Source organism: Myxocyprinus asiaticus, chromosome 5 (genome assembly GCF_019703515.2).
Source record: "Myxocyprinus asiaticus isolate MX2 ecotype Aquarium Trade chromosome 5, UBuf_Myxa_2, whole genome shotgun sequence".
NCBI lineage: Eukaryota > Metazoa > Chordata > Actinopteri > Cypriniformes > Catostomidae > Myxocyprinus > Myxocyprinus asiaticus.
In genome coordinates, this window is record NC_059348.1 from 27,267,147 (window position 1) to 27,291,521 (window position 24,375).

Sequence of the window (24,375 nt, forward strand, 5' to 3'; positions counted from 1 at the left end):
TGATAGGTTGGTTACTTGCCTATTTGTACATACTTAGCACAGATTTTACAATACACCCTTTTTGTAACCTGATAGTATGCTGTTTCTACCTGTATTTTACATTCTTTTGGTGGTATTGTCTCGGGTCTTTTTTACAAAATCTGCACATTGGTTCTTTTCTGATGTTGTAAGCCCTTGACTCTGTTGATGTACAGTAGTGCCGAGTGCCTGACCTCTCTCATCAACAAGGCGTTTCTGTCCGCAGATCTGCCACTCACTGGATATTTTTTGGTTTTGGCACCATTCTGAGTAAAATCCCAGGAGATAAGCAGTTACAGAAATACTCAAACCAGCCCATCTGGCACCAACAATCATGTCACAGTTGAAATCATTGAGATCATATTTTTCCCCATTCTGATGGTTGATGTGAATATTAACTGAAGCTCCTGACCTGTATCTGCATGATTTTATGCATTGAACTGCTGCCACATGATTGACTGATTAGATAATTGCATGAATAAGTAGATGTACAGGTGTACCTAATAAAGTGGTCTGAGAGTGTATATAGTACTGTATAAAACTAGATTATTTTGTTTGGGCATATATGTACATAGCCTATTCAAATAAGATGATAATATACTATGATTTAAGAAAAATATGTTACATATGGAGAACAGCCATTTTTATTATTCTGAAATACATGTTGTTGCATTAATGTGCAAATATGTGCAAATTTTTTATATCATGCCTACTTATGTGGGCCTACTTTTAATGTTATATGCTGTGTTAAATTTCAGATTTGTATGGGTTTAACCTGAAAGCAATATAAATGTCAAATGGAATTGAAATAGGAATTTACATTGGACTTAGATTGGCGCTGAGATGGCACTCTGTCTCCTCATTTCAAATGTCCACCACACATTGGTTGAATGAAGTAAATTGTTTATCTCCTTCAACTTCAACAACATCTACAGTATATATAATGAATATATAACATTAGAAAAACTTTTTGACAGATTGAACCAATAAGAGGTGTCTCAGTGCTTGTAACATTAGCAATATTTAGGGTTTTGCCCATTTGAGTTATCAGGTCTTCAATCGTTAGCACTTTCCTAAAACGTTGGTGCAGTGCTATCATATATTTCACCTCAATTGCATTCCTACTCGCAGAGCATTAAGGCAGAGTACAGATGAAGCATGCTAAATGTCCCAGAGTCCTATCTACCTGCATGTTGAATGCTAGTTTTCATCTAATCTCTCAAAATGATTATGACTTTACGCAAAATGCAGAGATGGAAACTTAAGCAGTTAACTTAAGTCACAAAACACACTTGTGAACAACACAAGTCTTTTATGTCAACACCCTGCTGGTCACCAGCTTATGTTGTCTTTTAGGTGCTGGTTTCCCCTTTAGGCTTTTAATCTAGCTTAACCAGCTTCATCAGACAGACCATGCTGGTCAATTAGCTTCACCAGCTAGGTTTTTCTGGTGAAAAGCATGGCTATGCTGGTCCTTCATCTAGACAAGCACCAAACCAGCACAGGAATTCCATGCTGGTTAAGCTGGTCTTTTTAGTAGGACAAGGAGAAAAATTTCCTCTGAATATATTTTGTGGGAGCCTCTCACACAATTTCTGTTGCTTTTTCCTGTGAAAGTGTTTGGTCATTTACTCAGTTTTTCTGGGATATTCCTTGAAATAATTGAAATCAGCAGTAAATAGAAAAGTGTTTAAAAAAGGGCCCATTTACATTTGGCCACTTCATGTGTTTTCACTGATCGGATAGCTTTCCGATCATGAAAAGACCAGGTGTAAATGCCCTCCGAAACGCATTCAAGAGGGATTGCAATCTGATCGCTCAAACATTTTCAGGAGGTTGTTTGAGACACATTCCAGTAGAAACAGGTCTAGTGTAAATGCATCTGGCTATTATAGCATATGTAAACTTTACTCCGCCCAAACAGCGCTACGTCATAGGAAAAGCGCGAAATATAATAGCTGCTGCTACCGAGAATTTGCATAGGGCTCGTGTCACGCAAGAAATAATAACATATTAAGACATGGATGCATGTTGTAGGAAAGACAGGACTTTTTTTTCTTAGTTTATTTGATGCAGATAGCTGGGGAGGGGGGGGGGGGTTGGGGGATACCAGTGCCGGTCCCAGCTTTTTGGGGGCCCTAAGTATTCATTTTCTCAGTGAATTGTAGTTTCAGATTAGTTAGTTTTTTATTTAAATTTTAGTTTGAGTGTTTATATGATAGGTGTGGGTGAGAAACAGAGCAACATTTAAGTTCTTTTTTACTGTAAACCTTGACATCAACAGTCTACTTGGCAATCATGATTTCAAGCTCGATTATATTTCCCAGCGCCATCTAGCACTCTGCGAACTGTACTAGTAATTGTAATCATTGTAACGTATTTCGTTAGATTACTCAAGGTCAGTAACGTATTCTAAATACTTTGGATTACTTCTTCAGCACTGGTAGATTTTTTTCACTTGTTTTGACTATAAAAACTCTGCCAGTACAGTAAGACAAAATACACGTTAAAAATACATTCTCTGAAAAACCTAAATATCTTATGCAGTGCTGTTTCTAAAACAAGATAAATCTAATTGATCTTGTTTTAAGGATATGTAGATATTTTTACAGGAAAACAATACAACAATTATGATCAAGAATAAGATTTTTACCCTAATATCAAAGGTCTTACTAGAAAAAAAGAAATTATGATCTAACGTGAATTTTCTTGATAAAAAAATATGATCGTGCCTGGTAACGTGCATGTAAAATGGCTAGAAATTGCATTTGGTAAAGATGACAATTTACACAAGGTTTATTTCTATTTCTTCTGCTCCAAACTTACTTCAAACTTACTTCTCTGTCTGCTCGTATGAATGTAACACATCATGAGAAAGTGTTTCACCGCTGTTCAAATGCACTTTGGATCGCATCATTTATATGTATATATGTTTTCCATCTGAAAGGACTAAATATTAAATAAAACAAATGACAATAAAATGCAAAGTAATCTCTTCAGTAATCAAAAGAATTTTTGAATGTAACTTTATTCTAATTGCCAATGATTTAAATTGTAACTGTAGTGGAATACAGTTACTCATATTTTGTATTTTAAATACGTAATCCCGTTACATGTATTCCGTTACTCCCCAACCCTGGAAGTGGCCAAGTGTAAATGTGCCCGAAGAGATTTAAGATTTGACTTGGACGTCAGAGTCTTGTAAACATGTCAGGTTAACTGTTTCAGTAACTTACTTCTTGAGAAAGTTGGTCCTCCCTGACTCTTTCAAAATGTGGGTGTAACACTTTAATACTGTATGAACCTGGAAAGCTACAATTTTTCCTTCAATGCTTAATGGCCACTCTCAGAAATGTTAAATAGGGCATTTTGTCTCTTGATTGCAAGGGCAATGCAAATAATGATAAGGAAAAGTTAGCCAAAGTCACTTCAAAGTCAGAATTATTCTCATTTTAACATTGGAGAGCAACAAAAGAGAGAAAAAAAAAAGTGTGGTTTCTCTTGGAAACCACAGAGTAGTAGCAAAGTCTTTTTAACAAGTCAGTTCACTCGGTGGCCATCTTTGGAACGCTCCATGGCAGCTATTTTTTTTTTTATGTTAACAAGCGGCATACAAATGCAGCTCCTATCTACTTGAATGGGGAAAGACTGAAATCTCCTGAACAATTGGTGAATTGTTAAATCAGCAGTAAATCTGACAACACTGGTATCAGAAATTGTGCTTCTTGACCTCAGATTATGCGTCTTGTATAGCTAATGCGCATGCGCGTTCTTGAGCTGACTGACAAGTGATGTCTGTATCTAAAAGGTGATTGCTCCTTTACCTGTGAGGCGGGACTTAAACTTTTTGTTTCATGTAAAGCAGTAGAACAATGTGTAATGATGTGAAGAAAAAATATGGTGGGGTTTAAAATTCTGAGTACACATTGAAAGACTGGGATTCAATATGTAAATTGGGAAATAAAGGGTTTTAGGATTTTGACATTTTTAAAACAAAGACACGTTAAATGTGAATAAGAGATCTTTAAGATTCTGCACCATTTCTAGGTCACTAATCAAAGAAGCAATTTTGTGACAAGACCATGTGAACTCAGTGCTTCCCTTTAAGCACACAAGATGCTCTAAGGAACATTCTCAAACCATGCTGGGATAACATAGATCATCAGGTTTAACACAAGCATGTGGAGTCCATGTCAGCTCAAATGCATGCTGTCATTAAAGGGGAGCATATCAAATACTTAGAAAATCTGAAATTCACTTAACAATTTATAGGGTTAGGGTTAGGTTAGCCCTAACCCTCTATGGAAGTAGATTAATGACAAATGTCTTAAAAAAAAAAAAAAAAAGAATAATAATAATAAACACAATGGGCCTCATTCATGTAAATTTTGAGTACTTTACGTCTAAAATGGACCTTCCCAAATACTTTTCTCCGGATTCACATTGCTGCATACACCCCAGGTTTGTTCATTAAATATGTTAGTGAATTCCCAACATTTGTAAATAGTGCGCATGTGCACATTTGCTCACAGTTATCAGAATCCACGGCCATGAAAATGCCATATAAGGAAGGCACCAGTCTTGCAAGTAAATGCTTTTAACATGCAGAATGTAAGTAATGAAATCGTTTTTATCAATTAATTGTAATCACATCGTAAAATTAAAGGAGAGATCTTAATGTCATCGCATGTTTTTGTTGTCATCGGAAGTTCTTTTGTGAATCAAAAAGTCCATGAGGTAAATAAAAATGGTTTGACATTTAACTGTACTGTAAAAAATGTTCAGTTGATGCCATCACATGTGGTGCCTATTTAGTTTCACTTTGACATCTGAAAATGAAAGTTAAAGTGGTTTAGAGTAAAAAATTACTTAAATATCGTTCTGTTCCTCACCCACATCTGTTATATTGCTTCTGAAGACATGGATTCAAACACTGGAGTCTTATGGATTACTTTTATGTTTTCTTAATGTGATTTTTGGAGCAACAAAGGTCTGATCATCATTCACTTGCATTGCAAGGACCAATGGAGCTGAGATATTCTTCTAAAAATCTTCTTTTGTGTTTTTCTGAAGAAAGTCAAACACGTCTGGGATGGCATGAGGTTGAGAAAATGATGAGAGAATTTTCATTTTTGGGTGAACAGTCCCTTTATAGCAACTGTTTCCTGCTTTAAATAATTAAAGCAATATTTCCAGCAAAGAGTTTAATTATTAAAAAATACCTGGTTTAATCATTTGAAAAGTGAAGTTATATCCTCCTGGGTTAAGTGCAATGATTGGTGAAGCATTCACTGGTGACCAAATGTATATAACAAGATAAATGTCAGTCTGAGTTTGAATTTGTTGGTCCTCATCTGATCTGAATGCAATAAATAAATAAATATGTAAAAAAAAAAAAAAAATCATGGTGTCTACAACATTTGCTTAAAATGCAGAAGGAAAATTAATTTAACATACTAAAACGATGAAAACAATAAAACTTAAAATGAAAGTTGATGTAAAACAACTAAAATATCTCTTCAGATGTAAGTTGTGTACATTAACCATTAGCCTGAACAGTTTGCAGCTCCTTGCCTCACTCAGATACTGTTGTATATTGAAATACATAGTGTCAAACTGAAGAAACAGTTTAAAATGTCTTTATTGTTTATTGTCAAGTTAGTTTAATTTATTTATCAAAATGGGCAATTTTCCTGATCCTCTCCCTGTTCCACTTGTTCACTGTTCCACCCTGGCCTTCATCAACACCTGATTGAACCACCTAGGAGTGAAGTCTAGTTGCAGCAAGTGAAGATTGTGCATCTGCACTCTACTGCTTTTCCTGCAATGCCAGGATGTACGAGGTTGCAACCAAATTTTTATATTGCCTGTCAAGAATAAAGATTACATTTTGTAAGCCCCTACCCCCAAAAACAAGGCAAATAAAGATTAATCATTAATAAAATGATTAATTTTTTGACTGTTAACCTTGTCATGTTTAATGTAGGCTACCAAGTGTCGAGATCTGTGCGTGCCATTTTAAAATACTTTATATCTTTTTTTCTCATGTTCGTGTGATAAGTAAAAATGTGATATTATTGTTTTAAAACAGCAAGCACTCTCCATTAAATATATGTTTATAGAAATGTGCATGAGATGCTCAGAATATCGAACAGTTTAAAACCATGTAGAGTTGAAGTCAGAAGTTTACATACACTTAGGTTGAAGTCATTAAAACTCATTTTGTAACCCCTCCACAGATTTAATATTAGCAAACTATAGTTTTGGCAAGTCATTTAGGACATCTTCTTTGTGCATGACACGATTGTTTACAGAAAGATTGTTTCACTTTTAATTGACTATATTATAATTTATAATTTATAATTTTCTTTTATTTATCACACATATACATTTGCACATATACAGTGAAATTCTTCTTTTTCACATATCCCAGCTAGGCTGGGGTCAGAGTGCAGGGTCATGACAATTGCAGGACAATTCCAGTGGGTCAGAGGTTTACATAAAATTCCATAAAATAATGTCAAGCCTTTAGACAATTAGCCAATTAGCTTCTGATAGGAGGTGAGCTGAATTGGAGGTGTACCTGTGGATGTATTTTAAGGCCTACCTTCAAACTCAGTGCCTCTTTGTTTGACATCATGGGAAAATCAAAAGAAATCAGCCAAGACCTAAAAAAAAACCACGTTCATCTGTACAAACAATAGTACGCAAGTATAAACACCATGGTGCCACGCAACCATCATACCGCTCAGGAAGGAGACACATTCTGTCTGCTAGAGATGATCGTATTTTGGTGCGAAAAGTGCAAATCAATCTCAGAACAACAGCAAAGTACCTTGTGAAGATGCTGGAGGAAACAGGTAGACAAGTATCTATATCCACAGTAAAACGAGTCCTATATTGACATAACCTGAAAGGCTACTCAGCAAGTAAGAAGTCACTGCTCCAAAACTGCCATAAAAAAGCCTGACTACAGTTTGCACATGGGGACAAAGATCTTACTTTTGGAGAAATGTCCTCTGGTCTGATGAAGGAAAATTGAACTGTTTTGCCATAATGACCATCGTTATGTCTGGAGGAAAAAGGGTGAGGCTTGCAAGCCGAAGAACACCATCCCAACCGTGAAGCATGGGGGTGGCAGCATCATGTTGTGGGGGTGCTTTGCTGCAGGAGGGAGTGGTGCACTTCACAAAATAGATGGCATCATGAGGAAGGAAAATTATGTGGAAGCAACATCTCAAGACATCAGCCAGGAAGTTAAAGCTTGGTCGCAAATGGGGGGGTGCATATGAAGCACTGTTAATGCAATGTGTTTATTTTTCAATTAGTGCAATACAGTATGCTTCTTTCAAAACATTTGCCATTAAAATACTTCCATACTATCTTTCCACTCAAATGGTTACGCTGACAATATAATTTCTAATAAATGAACTATATTAAATGCAAAAAAGGCAAAACAGAAGCATTTTCAACAGAAGCATTTTCAACTGAAGCATTTTCAATTCAGACTTTTGAACCCCACTGATGCAAACTGTAACAGTGAGAACACATTCAACTATGCTGTTCCCTCAGGTGACGCGACCTCATGGCCGGTAGGTGGCGTCACGCCGCACAATTTCGGTTGCCTCCAAGATTTTGACACGAGGAAGAGCTTTTTCCGCTTAAGACGGGGTCACCATCTCTGCTGGCAAAGTTTGCTGTTGAGACTGAAGGAGGGTTCGGCGAGATCAAAATAAGTACAGCGAATATAATACAGCCGATTGTCCGTTTTTCAGGTTTTTAGGCGTGCAGCTGTGAAACAGTGCAGCGTAACGTACGGTACGGTACACGTTATCTGACTGCAGTCATGTCCGAGGACCCGAGCTCTCAACCTTGGTCTATCAACAAGGATGACTATGAGCTACAGGAGGTGATCGGTGAGCTGACTCTATCCACACATCAGCCTCCAGATCACACGAATGATGAAACGATATAGAATAAGACATCGGTCTTAACAGCTCTGGAGCCCAAATGGTCTCTGTTATTTCAAATCTCCATTGAGTAATTGAGTCATAGCGCTTGTAAGATGTGTTCTGTCGGTGTTCAGGGCGCTAGCCATGCTAACTAGCTACCCATCATGCCAGCAGACTGCAATGATGCAACACAATGGCTCATACGACTTACTGGTTCATTAGGATGTAGATGACACATGGGTGGTTTAGTGCTTAAAGAGCCATAACAATTGATAACTTGTGTAGTTGGCTAGTAAGACAATGCCGGCCTTTGCCGCCTGTCTCAGTCAGACTGAAACTCAGCCTACATTGCTCTGATATCAAGCTGCATAATTAATCAAGTAACGTTTATACAAATAAGCTAGATGAAATCTGTATTATGATAGCGCTTGGACTAACTTCTAACCACATAACCAGGTATGAGCTGGTTGTCCCAGGACTTGTGTGTTTATCTTTCAGCCCCTTTTGACAAAGGAATTTGTCATTAATAGAAAAGAGATTTTAAATATGAATGCAAGGTTGATCCTTTTTATTCGACTTTTAGAACAGTCTGAAATAGAGGCATTTTAAAGCTTCAGTTTAATTTTATGTCAACCTATTAAATTGTTAAATTAGATGTTAGAGAGTTAAGGACTTAAAGGGATAGTTCATCCAAAAATTCTCTCATAATTTACTCACCCTCATGTCATCCCAGATGTGTATGACTTTCTTTCTTTGGCAGAACACAAATGAAGATTTTTTTAGAAGAATATCTCTGCTGTGTCGGTCCATGTGTGGCCAGAACTTTGAAGGACCAAAAAGCACATAAAGGCAGCATAAAAGTAATCCATAAGACTCCAGTGGTTTAATCCATGTCTTCAGGAGCAATATGATTGGTGTGTGTAAAAAAACAAATCAATATTTAAGTCCTTTTTTTCTATGAATCTCCACTTTCCCTTCCACATTCTTCTTTTTTTGGTGATATCTTGCATATCGCCACCTATTAGTTAGGGCTGGTCTAAGGTGGAGATTTATAGTAATAAAGGACTTAAATATTGATCTGTTTCTCACCCACACCTATCATATCGCTTCTGAAGATATGGATTTAACCGCTAGAGTCGGGTGGCTTGCTTTTATGCAGCCTTTATGTGCTTTTTTTGACCTTCAGAGTTCTGGCCTCCATTCACTTGCATTGAATGGGCCAACAGAGCTGAGATGTTCTTCTAAAAGTCTTCAATGATGAGAGAATTAAAATTTTTGGGTGAACTATTCCTTTCCTTTAAATGGGATATTTCATCCAAAAATGAAAATTATGCCACCATTTATTCACCCTCATTTTGTTTCAAACCTGTATGTCTTTCTTTATTCCATAGAACAAAAAAGGAGATGTTAGGCTGAATGGCAGCTGCAGTCACAGATTACTTTCATCGTATGGAAAAAAAGATGCAATGAAAGTGAATGGTGACTCAGTGTAACATTCTACCTATCATCTCCTTTTGTGTTCCACTGAAGAAAGTAAGTCATATGGGTTTGGAACAGCATGAAAGTGAGTAAATGATGCTCTAACCCTTTAATATTACAAATGCAAACAAATGCCCACATGTTGTTTAAATTAGATTTAAATAGCTTTTTTTATCCTATGTATTGTAGAAGTATTTTGTGTATTTTTAACTCTCATGGTTATTTTACTAGTCTAAGTAACTAACTAGTCTTTCATTAAATGAAATAAAAGTTTTGTTTTGGATCTTGTCCACTTGTATTAAATAGGAAGTGGAGCAACAGCTGTGGTCCAAGCAGCGTATTGCAAACCCAGGAAGGAGAAAGTGGCCATTAAACGCATCAATCTGGAGAAATGCCAGACCAGCATGGATGAGCTCCTGGTAATGTCTGTTTACTGGTCATAAAATAAGCCACTCCACCAAAAGGTATTTGATTAGGGTGGAGCTACTGCTTGAACTGGTTATTTATGGATGGCAGTTTATTTGTCTGGTGCTCTTTAGAAGGATAATGTGCTCTTTACAAGAATGATTGTGTCAAACTGTAGCCTGTAAGTGAGGGGTCAGGGGTACTCCGAGTCTAGGGCTCATTGAAGTACTGCAGCCTATTTCTTTAATCATCATGAAGTGTAGGTATAGTAGACTGAACAAAAAAACAACATTTCCTGCAACTACAGGCTCCCAGATGATAGCATTTCTGAGAAGAATTGTTCTAGATGTACAGTTGTCTACTTTTTACACCGGGCTCGCACATCCTCTGTGAGTGTGACATTAGTGAAGCGCGAGTGGCACGTTCACATTGGCTGCGTCTCTTCCACGAGAAATAGCAGCGCAAAAAATAAAGTTATCTATGGGGTCCTACGCCACATTTATTCATAATAAGCTGAGGTTATTGCTGCTTCAAGTACAACAGCGGGCAGTCACGTGCACTTCATCTTTATCAGCACACTTGGTTGTGATTGGTTAATGTTTTGTCTGTACTGTACACCTATATACACAGAATGGCAAAAGGTCTGGCAGTTTATTAATTCTTTATTAAGTTTAAGCAGCAGCTTCTTTGCATCCTCCTCTTTATCTGAAAGAATTTCCTAAAGAAATTGCCTGTTTATACAGCATATACCAAATGAGGTAAATAAGCTTCCTCGTGTAATTAATTTAAATTCTGAAATGGCACACAGATTCAGTGCATTATGTTAGGTTCTTTTGACAAAAACCCAAAAGTTTAACCTCTTGGTAATTGAGTCAGTGCAAAATATAATGCAGCATACTTTTGCCAATTGTTTAATTCTGCAAATGTCCAAGAAAACTGCAGAATTTGGGACAAACATCACAAAATCCATCAATATGACTTTTTTTGTCTGTAAGTGGCTTGAAAACAGCATTTTGCTATTATGTTAAAGGTTGCTATGTGGACTGCTGCAATCTGTGGTTTTACATGTAAGAATGAATGAATGTTGCATTTATATAGTGCTTTTTCGGACACTACGCTCAAAGCGCTTTACACAGTGAACAGTGGACTCTCCTCCACCACCACCAGTGTGCAGCATCCACTTGGATGATGCGACGGCAGCCATAGTGCACCAGTATGCTTACCACACACCAGCTGTTGGTGGTGAGGAGAGAGTAGAGTTATAGAGCCAATTAATGGATGGGGATTATTAGGAGGCCATGATTGAGAAGGGCCAATGGGGGGAATTTGGCCAGGACACCAGGGTTACACCCCTACTCTTTACAAGAAGTGCCCTGGGTTTTATTTTTTTTATTTTTTTCCCCCAATTCCCAATGTGCTTTTTAAGTCCTTGTGGTCACCTCAGTCTGTGTGGCGGAGGATGAATCCCAGTTGCCTCCATGTCTGAGACCATCAACCCGTGCATCTTATCACATGGCTTGATGAGCGCATTGCCACAGAGACATAGCGCGTGTGGAGGCTTCATGCCATCCACTGCAGCAACCACACGCCCCACTGAGAATGAACCACATTATAGCGACCACAAGGAGTTTACCCCATGTGACTCTACCCTCCCTAGCAACCAGGCCAATTTGGTTGCTTAGGAGACCTGGCTGGAGTTTCAAACTAGCAAGCAGACAGCATCTTTTACCAATGAGCTACCCAGGCCCTATGCCCTGGGATTTTTAATGACCACAGAGAGTCAGGACCTCGGTTTAACGTCTCATCCAAAGGACGGTGCCTTTTTACATCACTATACTGTGGCATTAGGACCCACACAGACTGCAGGGTGAGCACCCTCTGCTGGCATTCCTAACACCTTTTCCAGCAGCAACCTTAGTTTTGCCCAGGAGGTCTCCCATCCAGGTACTGACCAGGCTCAACCCTGCTTAGTATCAGTGGCATCCGGCCTTGAGCTACAGGGTGATATGGCTGCTACAGGGTGTTATGGTTGCTCTCTGATTTAGGGTCTGCCTTGTTTACCCAGGGTAATGATCTTTTTCGCCAAATGGCCGGGTCATGACGTAACTTAGGTCATGTGCAAGGCAACCACATGTCTGTCAATCAGAGGAGGATTAAACTGGCACAGACATAAGAGAATACTTTTATGGTCTGTGGATCGGAGTTAGAATATACTCTGAGACAGAACTGGCTAACTACAGTTGGTTTTATATCATTATTATTATTATGACTTTTTTATTACTTTTAAAAATGTAGGCTCGATTTAGGATGGGTTAGGCGTACACAGGGTTCAGACAGTCATGGGAAACCACTGAAATCAGTAAAATCTTAAAACCGCATGACCAAGTCTTTACCAATTTTTTGTGGTTATGCTCATCTTTTTTAATGTAATCTCCATCATAGACAAATGTTATCTAATAATTAAGAATGTCTGAAAATCTTGGAAATTCATTGGTTAAAAGATGTGGGAACCTTGTGTACAGATTTAAAGTATTTTTGTAAATAATGCAGTTAGCATTTACTTAGTCATTATTTATTATTTATAGATATAAAAATGTGCCTTTTTTCAATCACTGAGTGTGTCAGCATTCGTATGTTGGAGTATTGTAGCATCAAACTCATCAACGGGCACATCTTGAACTAATTTGATCCCTGAAGTTTGTGGTTGGGCAGTCATGAGCGATCTAAATGGGGCCTGTTGTTTGCAATTACTTGCCAGTGTTGCCTTTCAAAAACTTGTGTTTAGATGTAAACGTTTACTGCTTCCTAACATTTCTTTCATTCTTTTTTTAGAAAGAGATCCAGGCCATGAGCCAGTGCCATCACCCAAATATTGTGTCTTATTACACCTCCTTTGTGGTTAAGGACGAGCTTTGGCTGGTCATGAAGTTGCTCAGTGGTGGTTAGTTTCTTCATCCATTATTAAACATATTGAATGCATGTCTTGAATAAAGGAGGATCGGAAAAGGGGTATTAGGATAAAGCACTATAATACAACATCCTTCCACTCATCTCTGTTTACAGGCTCAGTTCTTGATTTTATTAAGTACATCATTTCCAAAGGGGAGCACAAATCAGGTGTGATGGATGAGGCCAGTATTGCCACCATACTAAAAGAGGTGCTAGAGGGTCTGGATTATCTACACAAAAATGGTCAGATTCACAGGTATATGTATATGCTGTCACTGTAACCTTGTTTGGTGTTGTTTATAATTGCATATATGTAGGTTTAGGATCTCAAGACGGCATGTACAACCATACGTTGTCTTACATTCTTTAAACGCATTGTAGGTCAGAACAGGGCATATTAAAGACATGTAGAGCTCACAGTAATTACAAACAGAGGAAGAAGAAATAAAAACCTGCGAAAGTAAAATACAAACAGTGATAGATGGAACGTGATAATCAATTAGCTCCTTCAAGGAAGTCCCAAAGAAAAGACCAAGTGCGCCAGAAAATGTCAGACCTATGATGTAGGTCACAAGTACGTTTTTCAAGTGGCAAAAGAGTAGCGGCCTGATACATCCACATTTTGTCTGAAGGTATCTGTGAAGTAGACCATAACAATAGTATACATTTTTTTTGCCAAAAATATACAGAAATTCAATACACGTAATTTATCTAAATCAAGACCTATGTCAACTGTACAATTCAAGAGATATATGTTTGGAAATGATTTTTTTGTATAACTTTATGTATCTCTTTCCAAAAGGCTTTGATCTTATCACAATCCCAGAATATGTGCATCACAGTGCTGATGTCTATCTTACATTTAAAGCATAATTGAGAAGTATTAGGAAATAATTTGTCAAGGCGACCAAGTGTGAAGTAAGTCCTATGGATAAATTTAAAATTTTGCTCATGGACTGAAATTGGGGCACATTTAGGAAAAACACTTGTACAAACAGATAACCATTCCTCGTCAGTGAAAGAAGACCAGATGTCCCTTGCCCATATTACCCTCAAAGAATCAAAAGATGAAGGACTTACATTAGATAACATAATGTATAAGTCAGAGATCTACCTCTTAAGATGAGGAAAAAAGCTGTTTTCTACTTTAGTAAGAGTAAATCGTATGTTACTTTCTCTTATCTGTGACTATGAAGTGCCGTAGTTGAAAAACTTATAAAAATCATTAACGGGCAAATTAAATTCCTGTCTTAACTGCTGAAATGATTTCATTTTACCATCTTTTAATAAATGGCCAAACACCAACACAACGCTTGACATCCAGGCCTGAAGCCCAATGTTCTGTACTGATAGGGGAAGATCAGGGTCGAACGCAGTGGGAGATTTAAGAGATTACTTAGATGGAATAGTTAAAGTATTTCCTAACATCATTCCAAACCAGAAGAGTATTTGCCACAGTGAACTTATGAGACAGAGATTGAATCCTTTGAATATTAGAAATAAATGGCAAAGAACATAACAATCTTGGATAACACAATGAAGACTCAATCCCAACCCAGAGGGAATCACGTCTGTCGAAAAACCAATTAAACATGATTTACCATTCTTAAAGGAATAGTTGACCCACAAATGAAAATTCTCTCATTTACTCACCCTCAAGCCATCCCAGATGTGTATGACTTTCTTTCCTCTGCAGAACACAAACAGAGATTTTTAGAAGAATATATCAGGTCCCTACAATGCAAGTGAATGGTGACCAGAACTTAAAGGTTCCAAAAAGTTCATAAAGGCAACATAAAAGGAATCCATAAGACTCCAGTGGTTAAATCCATATCTTCAGAAGCAATATGCTAGGTGTGGATTTTTTACTATGAATCTCCACCTTTGACTAGCCCCATACGGTATATGCACGAAGAATGCGGATCACCAATAAACAAAAGCTGAAGAATGTGGCGTGAATGTGGAGATTTATAGTAAAAACTGACTCCTATTGCCCTTTTTTCACACACAACTATTATAATCCCTTCTGAAGTCATAGATCAAACCACTGGAGTTATATAGATTACTTTTATGCTGCCTGTATGTGCTTTTTGGACCTGCAAATTTCTGGCCAACTTTCACTTGCTTTTGTATTGATCTGAGATATTCTTCTAAAAATCTTTGTGTTCAGCAGAAGAAATAAAGTCATACACATCTGAGATGGCATGAGGGTGAGTAAATAATGAGAGAATTTTCATTTTTGGGTGAACTATGCCTTTAAAGACCCCATGAAATCAAAATTGGAGCTTTGTTGCCTTTAATCCATATCTGTTAAAGTAATCTTTTTGCTACTGTACTCCTAAACTAACCTTTAGCTGTGCTGCGCTTTTCAAATAGTCTTTTCTTTTGGGTAAAGTGGAATATTAATATTAGGGACTCAACATGCACATCACTATTTTTTGTCAAATCAAATGCTCTCTGCAATATCCCTCTCCATAATACTACCTGCAGACTTGCCAGTACTGGGCAAGTATTGCAAGTCATGGTAAATGGCTGTGACAAAATTGGACAAGCCTATTGGATATTAAAAAGCAGGAATGAGGCCTTTGATATGTCCCATACAAACTTCCTGTTTTAATAATTAAATACGTCAACCAAGGAAAGATAAATGCATTCGTCAGGCAATGTCATGAGGTCTTTAACATTTTGAGCTCTTGTTTGCTGTGCCTGTGCACTAAAATTGACTTTTCTCTGTACAGGGATGTTAAGGCAGGAAATATTCTTTTAGGAGAGGATGGATCGGTACAAATTGCAGGTGGAGTTTCGCTCTCAGTGCATCTTATTACTACATTATTCTGATCTTTGTGATTAAATAGTTTGAAACACATTCAATTAAGTATGCAGAGTATATGAAATATTTAATGAATTCTTTCCAGCTTATACTGAATGTTCTTATCTTAATACGCAATAGGAGTGCCTTAAAAGGGATAGTTCACCCCAAAATGAAAATTCTGTCATTTACTCACCCTCTTGTAGTGTAAAAGCTGTATAAACTTTTGTTCAACGGGACACAAAAGGAGATGTTAGGCGAAAGCACAGCACAGGTATCAAACACGGGGCATGTCAATGCGGTTCAGGTTGCAGACAGTACACACAGAAGTTACCAAAGTTTTTCTCTTGTTCAAGAATGAAGAATGCTAAAGTAAATAATCTATGTCCTTTGATAATGATTTGGGTTGAATTTAATGGAAAATATGCGAGTTGCGCTCCATGGCGCGGCAGAAATTTGAGCAACTACGGAGTCATAGCTGGCTGCCACCGACAGACGGCGAGTGGCGGCGGCGGTGTGCGTACCTTCATTGAAAACAGTTGTTTCGAATTTTAGAACGTGCCATGTCTTCCGCCAGGACGTGTCCGGTGTGCGACATCACAACCCCCCCCCATTTAGTCACCATTCACTCTCATTGTATGGAAAAACATGTAATGAAAGAGAATGGTGACTGAGATTGCTTTCCTATCTAAATCTCCTTTTGTGTTAGGAAAAGTAAGAAAGTAAGAAAGTTTCACGGGAGAAAGTAAGTAAAGGGTGACAATGTTCATTCTTGGGTGAATTATTGCATTTAATGTTGTTTATGTTGCTGGCCACTGTATACTGTAAAGAACAGAGTATACAACTACATTGATATGGGTCTGAACCAGAAGATTGATCGATTTATTGTCTGCTTTTCTCAAAGACTTTGGTGTTAGTGCCTTTTTAGCAACTGGGGGAGACATGACTAGGAACAAAGTAAGGAAGACTTTTGTGGGAACTCCCTGCTGGATGGCCCCAGAGGTGATGGAACAGGTTTGTGTTGACCAGTGTAACAAATATTCCAACATTATCTTAATATATTGTGGGAACATGAACTGACTGTCTTTATTATGAGGTCAACATGATTTCTGTGCTCACTTACAGGTTAGGGGCTATGATTTCAAAGCTGATATTTGGAGTTTTGGAATTACGGCTATAGAGCTGGCAACTGGAGCTGCTCCGTATCACAAGTACCCTCCAATGAAGGTAAACTGCAGAACCTGCCATGGACCCTGCCAACAGCAAATCATTCAATCGTTCAGGCTCTGGTAGTTACTTATTCTTTTATAATGATTTATGTTGTCTTCCTTCATTTCTTCCCTTCCCAATTTTTGGGTGCTTTAGGTTCTCATGTTAACCCTGCAGAATGACCCTCCTTGTCTAGAGACTGGAGTTACAGATAAAGAGATGGTCAAAAAGTATGGGAAATCCATTCGGAAGATGATCTCCTCGTGCCTCCAGAAAGATCCAGAGAAACGGTAGTGCAACACTTTAGCAAAAATTTTCTGAATATTCTTTTTACATTTTTTGTTTGGTTTTTTTTTTTGGTCTTTATCTTAATAATATGTTTGTGTTCTTTTAACAGGCCAACAGCTGCTGAGCTTTTAAAAAACAAGTTCTTTACAAAAGCCAAGGTGAGATACTGCAACCCAAAGTTGCAAAGTTACAAGGAATGAGGTTAGGAGTTACGGTTACCATTTCACCAACTGTAATCTAAGTGCACAAAGGTGTAGTCCATTTTGTGTAATGACTGCTGCCAGCTGGCCATTAATTATTTAGTTTGGCTAAAGCAGCTGGCACCTAAACATTCCCAAATCACTGGTCCAGCATGGCTGGTTTACTGCAGTAAATACACAGGATTAGGGTTTATAAAGGCCATTTCTTGCTCATGGGATATAGCCCGCATTCTAACCAATGCAATGCTGGCTCAGCAGACCTTTCTTTCCTAATGGCTCAGTGGCACTGTAGTCTGTGCATAAACAGCGAAGCCTGTTTAGCATTGCTGTGCAGCATTACAACCTACATAGGATGCTGTTTTTACATTGTATCTAATATTGCATTGTATTTGTTTGTGTCTCAAAGTCCTTTTTAGAATTGCATGACCTTGTTTCCAGTTGTCCACTGGCAGGCTTGTATGTAGCATGTTACAAAACAAATATGTTTCCTAAAATTCCTTCAGAACAATGAATACTTGAAAGAAAAGTTGCTGGAGAGGGCACCAACAATAGGAGAGCGAGCACGGAAGGTGGGTGACAAAATTACCATACTGACTATTATTTAATGTTTATGCATTTTACATGTGAAATTTAAATATAGCAGTTGTGCTAATGTTTTTTTTTGTGTGCGTGTTTGTATGTGAACAGGTGCGGAGGGTTCCAGGCTCCAGTGGGCGTCTCCACAAGACTGAGGATGGAGAGTGGGAATGGAGTGATGATGAGCTAGATGTGGAGAGTGAGGAAGGCAAGGCTGCAGTGGCTGCTTTACGGGTGAACACTCGTCCACTACACAAATCACCTCTCCGATCTATAATAATAATGTGTAATATTTTAATGATCAGAAATATCACTTTGATCTGAGATTTAAAAAAAAATATATATTTATTGTTCTTTATTGAAAGGTTACAATTAAGGCTATTGCTTTAACAGGTTAATTCAGTGTGATTAATTATACTAAAAATAACATGTTACAAAATTGATGCAATTAATCATGTTCCCTGACTATATGGAAATTTCATTAAAAAAAAAATTAAAAAAAATTGTGTGTATAAAATATATATACACACATACACACTGGCATCCAAAAGTTTGGAATAATGTACAGATTTTGCTCTTATGGAAAGAAATTGGTACTTTTATTCACCAAAGTGGCATTCAACTGATCACAACGTATAGTCAGGACATTAATAACATGAAAAATTACTATTACAATTGTTCAGAACTTCTTAAACTACTTCAAAGAGTTCTCGTCAAAAAATCCTCCATGTGCAGCAATGACAGCTTTGCAGATCCTTGGCATTCCAGCTGTCAGTTTGCCTAGATTTTCAGGTGACATTTCACCCCACACTTCCTGTAGCACATGCCATAGATGTGGTTGTCTTGTCGGACACTTCTCATGCACCTTACAGTCTAGCTGATTCCACAACAGCTCAATGGGGTTAAGATCCATAACACTCTTTTCCAGTGATCTGTTGTCCAATGTCTGTGTTTCTTTGCCCACTCTAACCTTTTCTTTTTGTTTTTCTGTTTCAAAAGTGGCTTTTTCTTTGCAATTATTCCAATAAGGCCTGCACCCCCGAGTCTTCTCTTTACTGTTGTACATGAAACTGGTGTTGAGGGGGTAGAATTCAATGAAGCTGTCAGCTGAGGAAATGTGAGGCGTCTATTTCTCAAACTAGAGACTCTGATGTTTAGTTGTACATCTGACCTTCCGCATCTCTTTCTGTCCTTGTTGGAGCCAGTTGACCTTTGTCTTTGAAGACTGTAGTGAACACCTTTGTATGAAATCTTCAGGTTTTTAGCAATTTCAAGCATTGTATAGCTTTCATTCTTCAAAACAATGATTGAGTGACGAGTTTCTAGAGAAAACGGTTTCTTTTTTGCCATTTTTGACCTAATATTGACCTTAAGACATGCCAGTCTATTGCATACTGTGGCAACTCAAAAACAAACACAAAGACAATGTTAAGCTTTTTAAGATTTATAAAAATAGCTTTCAACTGTGTTTGATATAATGGCAAGTGATTTTCTAGTAACAAATTAGCAATTTAGCATGATTACTCAAGGATAAGGTGTTGGAGTGATGGCTGCTGGAAATGAGGCCTGTCTTGATTTGATCAAAAATGCATTTTTTCAAAAAGTGATGGTGCTGTTTTTTTACATCAGTAATGTCCTGACTATACTTTGTGATCAGTTGAATACCACTTTAATGAATTAAAGTACCAATTTCCTTCCGAAACAGCAAAATCAGTACATTATTCCAAACTTTTGGCCGCCAGTGTGTATGTATGTGTATATATATTTGGGGGGCCTTTTTCAGCAAATATTTATAAGTGATTAATTAATTGGTATATCAGTATGGTATACTGATTAAAAATGTAAATCGATTGACAGCCCTAGTTAGAATATTAGGGTACTGTATTGTCCGGAATATATGTCGCGTTGTTTTTTTCATCATCTGATAGGTCCTGCGATTTATAGTCCGAAGTGACTTATATACATAATTTATACGTAACTGATGTTGGCTGGTCAAACAAACGCACACAAAAACAGATGAAAACATCAGTCATAGAGACGGTAGAAGCGTTTTAAAGTTGCCAATTCAGAATATTTTGCCTTTACAAAGTACTTTATGCAACCAGTTTAAATATTTTGTCCATTATAACTTTAGTGTTCTAACAAACTGTAGACCGCTGTCAAACGCAACTCCTCACATGTCCATAAAATGTTTTATCACACTCGTACTAAAAATATTCGGTTATTAAACCAGATAATTAATACATTGCAAAGAGGGTTGCAGATAATAGAAACATCCACAGTCGCTAATGTTAATGAATGAATAGAATACAACGGGCATATTGTTTACTCACAGACTAAAAGCTGTTTATTTGTGCACAGCATAGAATTACAAATGTTACAAACAGATGTGGCTTATTTGTCACGTTGCTTTCATGAAACATAAAAAAAAAACACAATATGTGAAACTGTTACACACAGTTACTTATTTTGACCCGTTGCGACATAGTCAGGTTCGACCTTGTTTCAGAAAAATACGGTACTTGAAATCTTAGGGGGTACTTTATTAATAATTTAGGTCATTAGGGTTCTGGAGACTAAAACTTCTATAGTCTATAATTTAGAACAATCCAATCTAGTTGGTTTTAAAAAGCATTTAAGTCTTAATGGATATGTTTGTCTTTTCTTAGTCACCAAGAGTCAAGGAGGAAGCCGTGCAAAATGCAGAGGTGAGAGTTAAATCCCAATTCCTAAAACTACACTTAATCTACCCCAAAACCATTCTCAAGAAAATCCATGACAGTTTAAGAGTATAGAGTATTGTGCACTAAATCTAGTCTTTGCTGTCCTCAAAGATCTTTTCAGGGAATCCGCCAAGCTTCCTGCAGGCAGCAACTGCAGGTCAGTCTGAAGTGCCACAAACCACAGATGAAACTGCCACAATATCAGCGTCATGTCCAGGCTCCCAGGTAAGCTTCACTGTAGGGAGTCACCGATGTCTGGCAGTTGTATCAGTTCTGTGAATGACCCAATAAGTGAACTCGGGTCATAATTGAGGTTTAACTTCTTAGATCTTGCTATTGTGTCCTTGCAGGCTGTTGGTGCACCTACTGCAACATGGCAGGACTCGGCCAAGACCCCTATTAGCCTGGTCCTAAGACTAAGGTATTTTGCATCATTGAGTGACTTGAAAAAATTATGCATTACGTATATTGTGAGCAGCAAAGGATATTTTAAACAATTACACATCTTGTTAAAGAAATGCACCACGTTGTGCTTCATTTGGCTCATTTAGCTGCCGTGAACAGTTATAAAATAAAATGTCATTTTGTGTAAGGTCTATGCCAGCCAAAAGAAAGGAAAAGAAAGCAAGTGCCTTACATTAATTTTACTTATCTTTTGAATTATTTGATGTGCTTTGTTTTACAACAGGAATACAAAGAAAGAGCTGAATGATATCAGATTTGAATTCATGCCAGGGCGAGGTTTGTGCAGTTCACTAGAACTCTGGTTTTTAGATAAATGTGAATGATTTGACCAATTCTAATTTAGGTCACAACAAAATGTATATAACTGAATGCCCTCTCTATCCAGACACAGCTGATGGAGTGTCTCAGGAACTTGTGTCTGCAGGACTGGTGGATGGGAGAGACTTAGTCATTGGTGAGTGTGTCGAGCTAATCTGAAAGAAGTTGCTGCTCTTTTAGCAAATGCCCTTAAAGATGACAGTAAAAAGTTGGAAATTTAGGATTTGTCTTATACTTGTGCTTTTAACTTTTATAGTTGCAGCCAATTTGCAGAAAATTGTTGATGATCCTCTAACCCACGGAAATGTCACTTTTAAGCTGGTAAGTTACTTAACTCTGAGGCCTGTTTCACACTACATGCGAATGCATATTTTAGCGCCCTTAATAACAAGTCAGTCACACTAAGCAAAGCGGTACTGCGTAGCAAAAGCGTACATACTAGTAGATTATGCATATTGCACAACTTGGCAGCAAACACATTGAAAATGCACTATACATTTATTCATCAACATAAGCTTTATTTATATATAGACTTTAATGAACAACTTGCTTGTTGTTTGAAACAACACATCTGTATGATGCAAGCAACTGAATGAATCTGACTGAATCCAGATAATTTACAGCTACAGTTTGGGTTTCATTCCATGTAGAATAATTACTATTTATATGAAAGCATCCCCCTCCTCATGGGAATGAGATTTCAAGATTGTAATAATTCTCAATGGCCAGTCCTCAATAACCATTTGATAATTAGTTATTAACAGAAATACTTAAAGGAATATTCCGGGTTCTATACAAGTTAAGCTCAATCGACAGCATTTGTGGCATAATGTTGATTACCACAAAAACTTATTTTTACTTGTTCCTCCTTTTCTTTTAAAAAAAAAAAAAAAAAAAAAAAGCACAAATCTGGTTTACAGTGAGGCACTTACAATGGAAATGAATGGGGGTCAATTTTTTTTAACGTTAAAATACTCACTGTTTCAGAAGTTTAGCCACAAGACATAAAGGACATGCGTTTAAACATGATTTTAGTGTGATAAAAACGCTTACTAACCTTTTCTGTGTAAAGTTACAGCCAATTTTACAACTTCGTTGCCATGACAATGTAATGTCAACAAACCCTAAAATGACTGTAAAAATGACAATTGAAACAGTTTTACAGCTCAAATAATACATGAGTTTTAACAGAAGAATTATGTGAGTGCCTTTATAAAATTATATATATTATATATATTTCTGTTTAAACCCTCCAAACATTTGCCCCATTCACTTCCATTGTAAGTGCCTCACTGTAACCTTTTTTTTTCTTTAAGAAAAGGAGGAACGGGTTTAAATACATTTTTGTGGTAATCAACATTATGCCACAAATGCTGTCGATTGAGCTAAACTTTTATTGAACCTGGAATATTCCTTTATGCTGTAACCCAGAAATGATTTTTTTTTTCTTAATAGAACCACAGCCCTGATACGCAGCAGAAATGCAGTCAGTATAAAAGCACAATGCTATACTGCTGTTTAGGGCTGGGTATTGATACAGATTTCCTGATTCAATTGGATTCCTATTCACAGGCTTTCAATACGATTTCGATTCAATATCGATTCATATTGGTTTATTTCGGTTATAATGTCCCTTTTGCTTACATATAAAATAAATTCTCTCTAAAAATAAATGTATTTAATCAGTAAATAAGACATTATATTTCATATATTATTTTTGTTACATATTTATTATTAAATTGCATAATTTGTATTATTTGTTGAACACAAAATGTCTCTTAAACAAAATACGGTATTTCTGTAAACAACACCTTTAAATGAGTGCATGTTAACTAGAGAGGACTCGAATGGCTTTACCTCATCTGATGCATGGTATATTCACTTAAGTCACATAGCGTGAAATTTGGTTGCAAATGCGAGTGGTTCCCTCACATTGTAGTGGAGGGTTGCACGTTGAGTGAAAAATCGATCTTGGGATTTAAGAATTGATATCGAGATCGTTCAAATGAAGATCGTGATGCATCAGAAAAAACAATATTTTTACCCACCCCTACTGCCGTTGTTGTGCTGCTGCTTCAACTGCTTGTGTGTGCATTGTGAATCAAGCCTAACAGTGCATCGGTCAGAGCTGCTATGTGTTGGCTTCATTAATTGAAAGTGTTGTTTTATATTTGGCATCATGTTTATCTTTGTTCCATTTAGGCATCAGGAGTGGACAGCTCTGAAATCCCAGACGATGTTAAACTCATGGGATTTGCTCAGCTCAGTATAAGTTAAAACCTAGTATTACCAGCAACCATAAAACACAGACTGCTCCGCACAAGAGTGCATTGTAAATGCTTTCATTGGCCTAAAGAAACCACTACTGCCAAAGAGACAGAAGGAACCTGACACCACATAGGATTAACAAATGTTGAATAGGACTGCAGACGAGATCTTCATAGGAGTGCACCTCAGATGTTTACAGTATTCATGTATGTTATTTTCTGTTGCTTTAAACATTTGCACAATTTGAACCAACTCCTTATACTGGTAGATATCAGAAGAATGCCTTATGTTTGGTAGTATTACTGAATTTACAACTGTAGGTAGACGGTAGCTGTGGATCTCATCTGTGAAATGAATGAGTGACTATGTGTGCTATGTACGTCAATGGAGAATGCTCTGGGGAGGATTGTCATTAGTAGCATTTAAGAGACTCGCACACAGTGCATGTTGACACACTTATAAAGTCAGCTGTTCAATACACCACTCTGCAACGTGGTCAGTCATTTTGGAGTGATCAAGATCTTAGTTTTATGCATTATCCAGTTACTATGGTAAGTCATCAGTCCTACTACTCCCTCAGAAAAGACTTTAAGCTTCACCACCAGTAATTCTGTTGAGACACACCTGTGCACTGCACCTTACTGTCAGCTGCTCTCACTATAGGGATGCATTCCCATCCTTCTGCATGGGCTAATGCCAAACTGCATGAAAGATTT

General features: G+C 37.4%; 1 protein-coding gene across 1 annotated transcript; it reads left to right on the top strand.

Annotated features, from left to right (window-relative positions):
* The first annotated feature begins 7,674 nt into the window (after positions 1–7,674).
* Positions 7,675–23,670, top strand: LOC127441080 (serine/threonine-protein kinase OSR1-like). Its single transcript, XM_051698253.1, has 18 exons — positions 7,675–7,934; positions 9,756–9,868; positions 12,687–12,795; positions 12,918–13,059; positions 15,542–15,597; positions 16,517–16,626; positions 16,738–16,839; positions 16,978–17,111; positions 17,219–17,267; positions 17,813–17,878; positions 17,997–18,119; positions 20,555–20,593; positions 20,720–20,833; positions 20,959–21,029; positions 21,297–21,349; positions 21,459–21,527; positions 21,648–21,712; positions 23,594–23,670. Exons 1-18 carry the CDS (start codon positions 7,865–7,867, stop codon positions 23,666–23,668), a joined length of 1,560 nt encoding a protein of 519 aa, XP_051554213.1. The 5' UTR covers positions 7,675–7,864; the 3' UTR covers positions 23,669–23,670.
* Positions 23,671–24,375: the final 705 nt, after the last annotated feature.

Coding starts and splice junctions, on each gene's coding strand:
- LOC127441080 (XM_051698253.1), top strand. CDS start 7,865: ATGTCCGAGGACCCGAGCTCTCAACCTTGGTCTATCAACAAGGATGAC. Junction 17,112..17,218: donor CAGAAAGATCCAGAGAAACG/GTAGTGCAACAC, acceptor TTCTTTTAACAG/GCCAACAGCTGCTGAGCTTT. Junction 21,030..21,296: donor AGCCTGGTCCTAAGACTAAG/GTATTTTGCATC, acceptor GTTTTACAACAG/GAATACAAAGAAAGAGCTGA.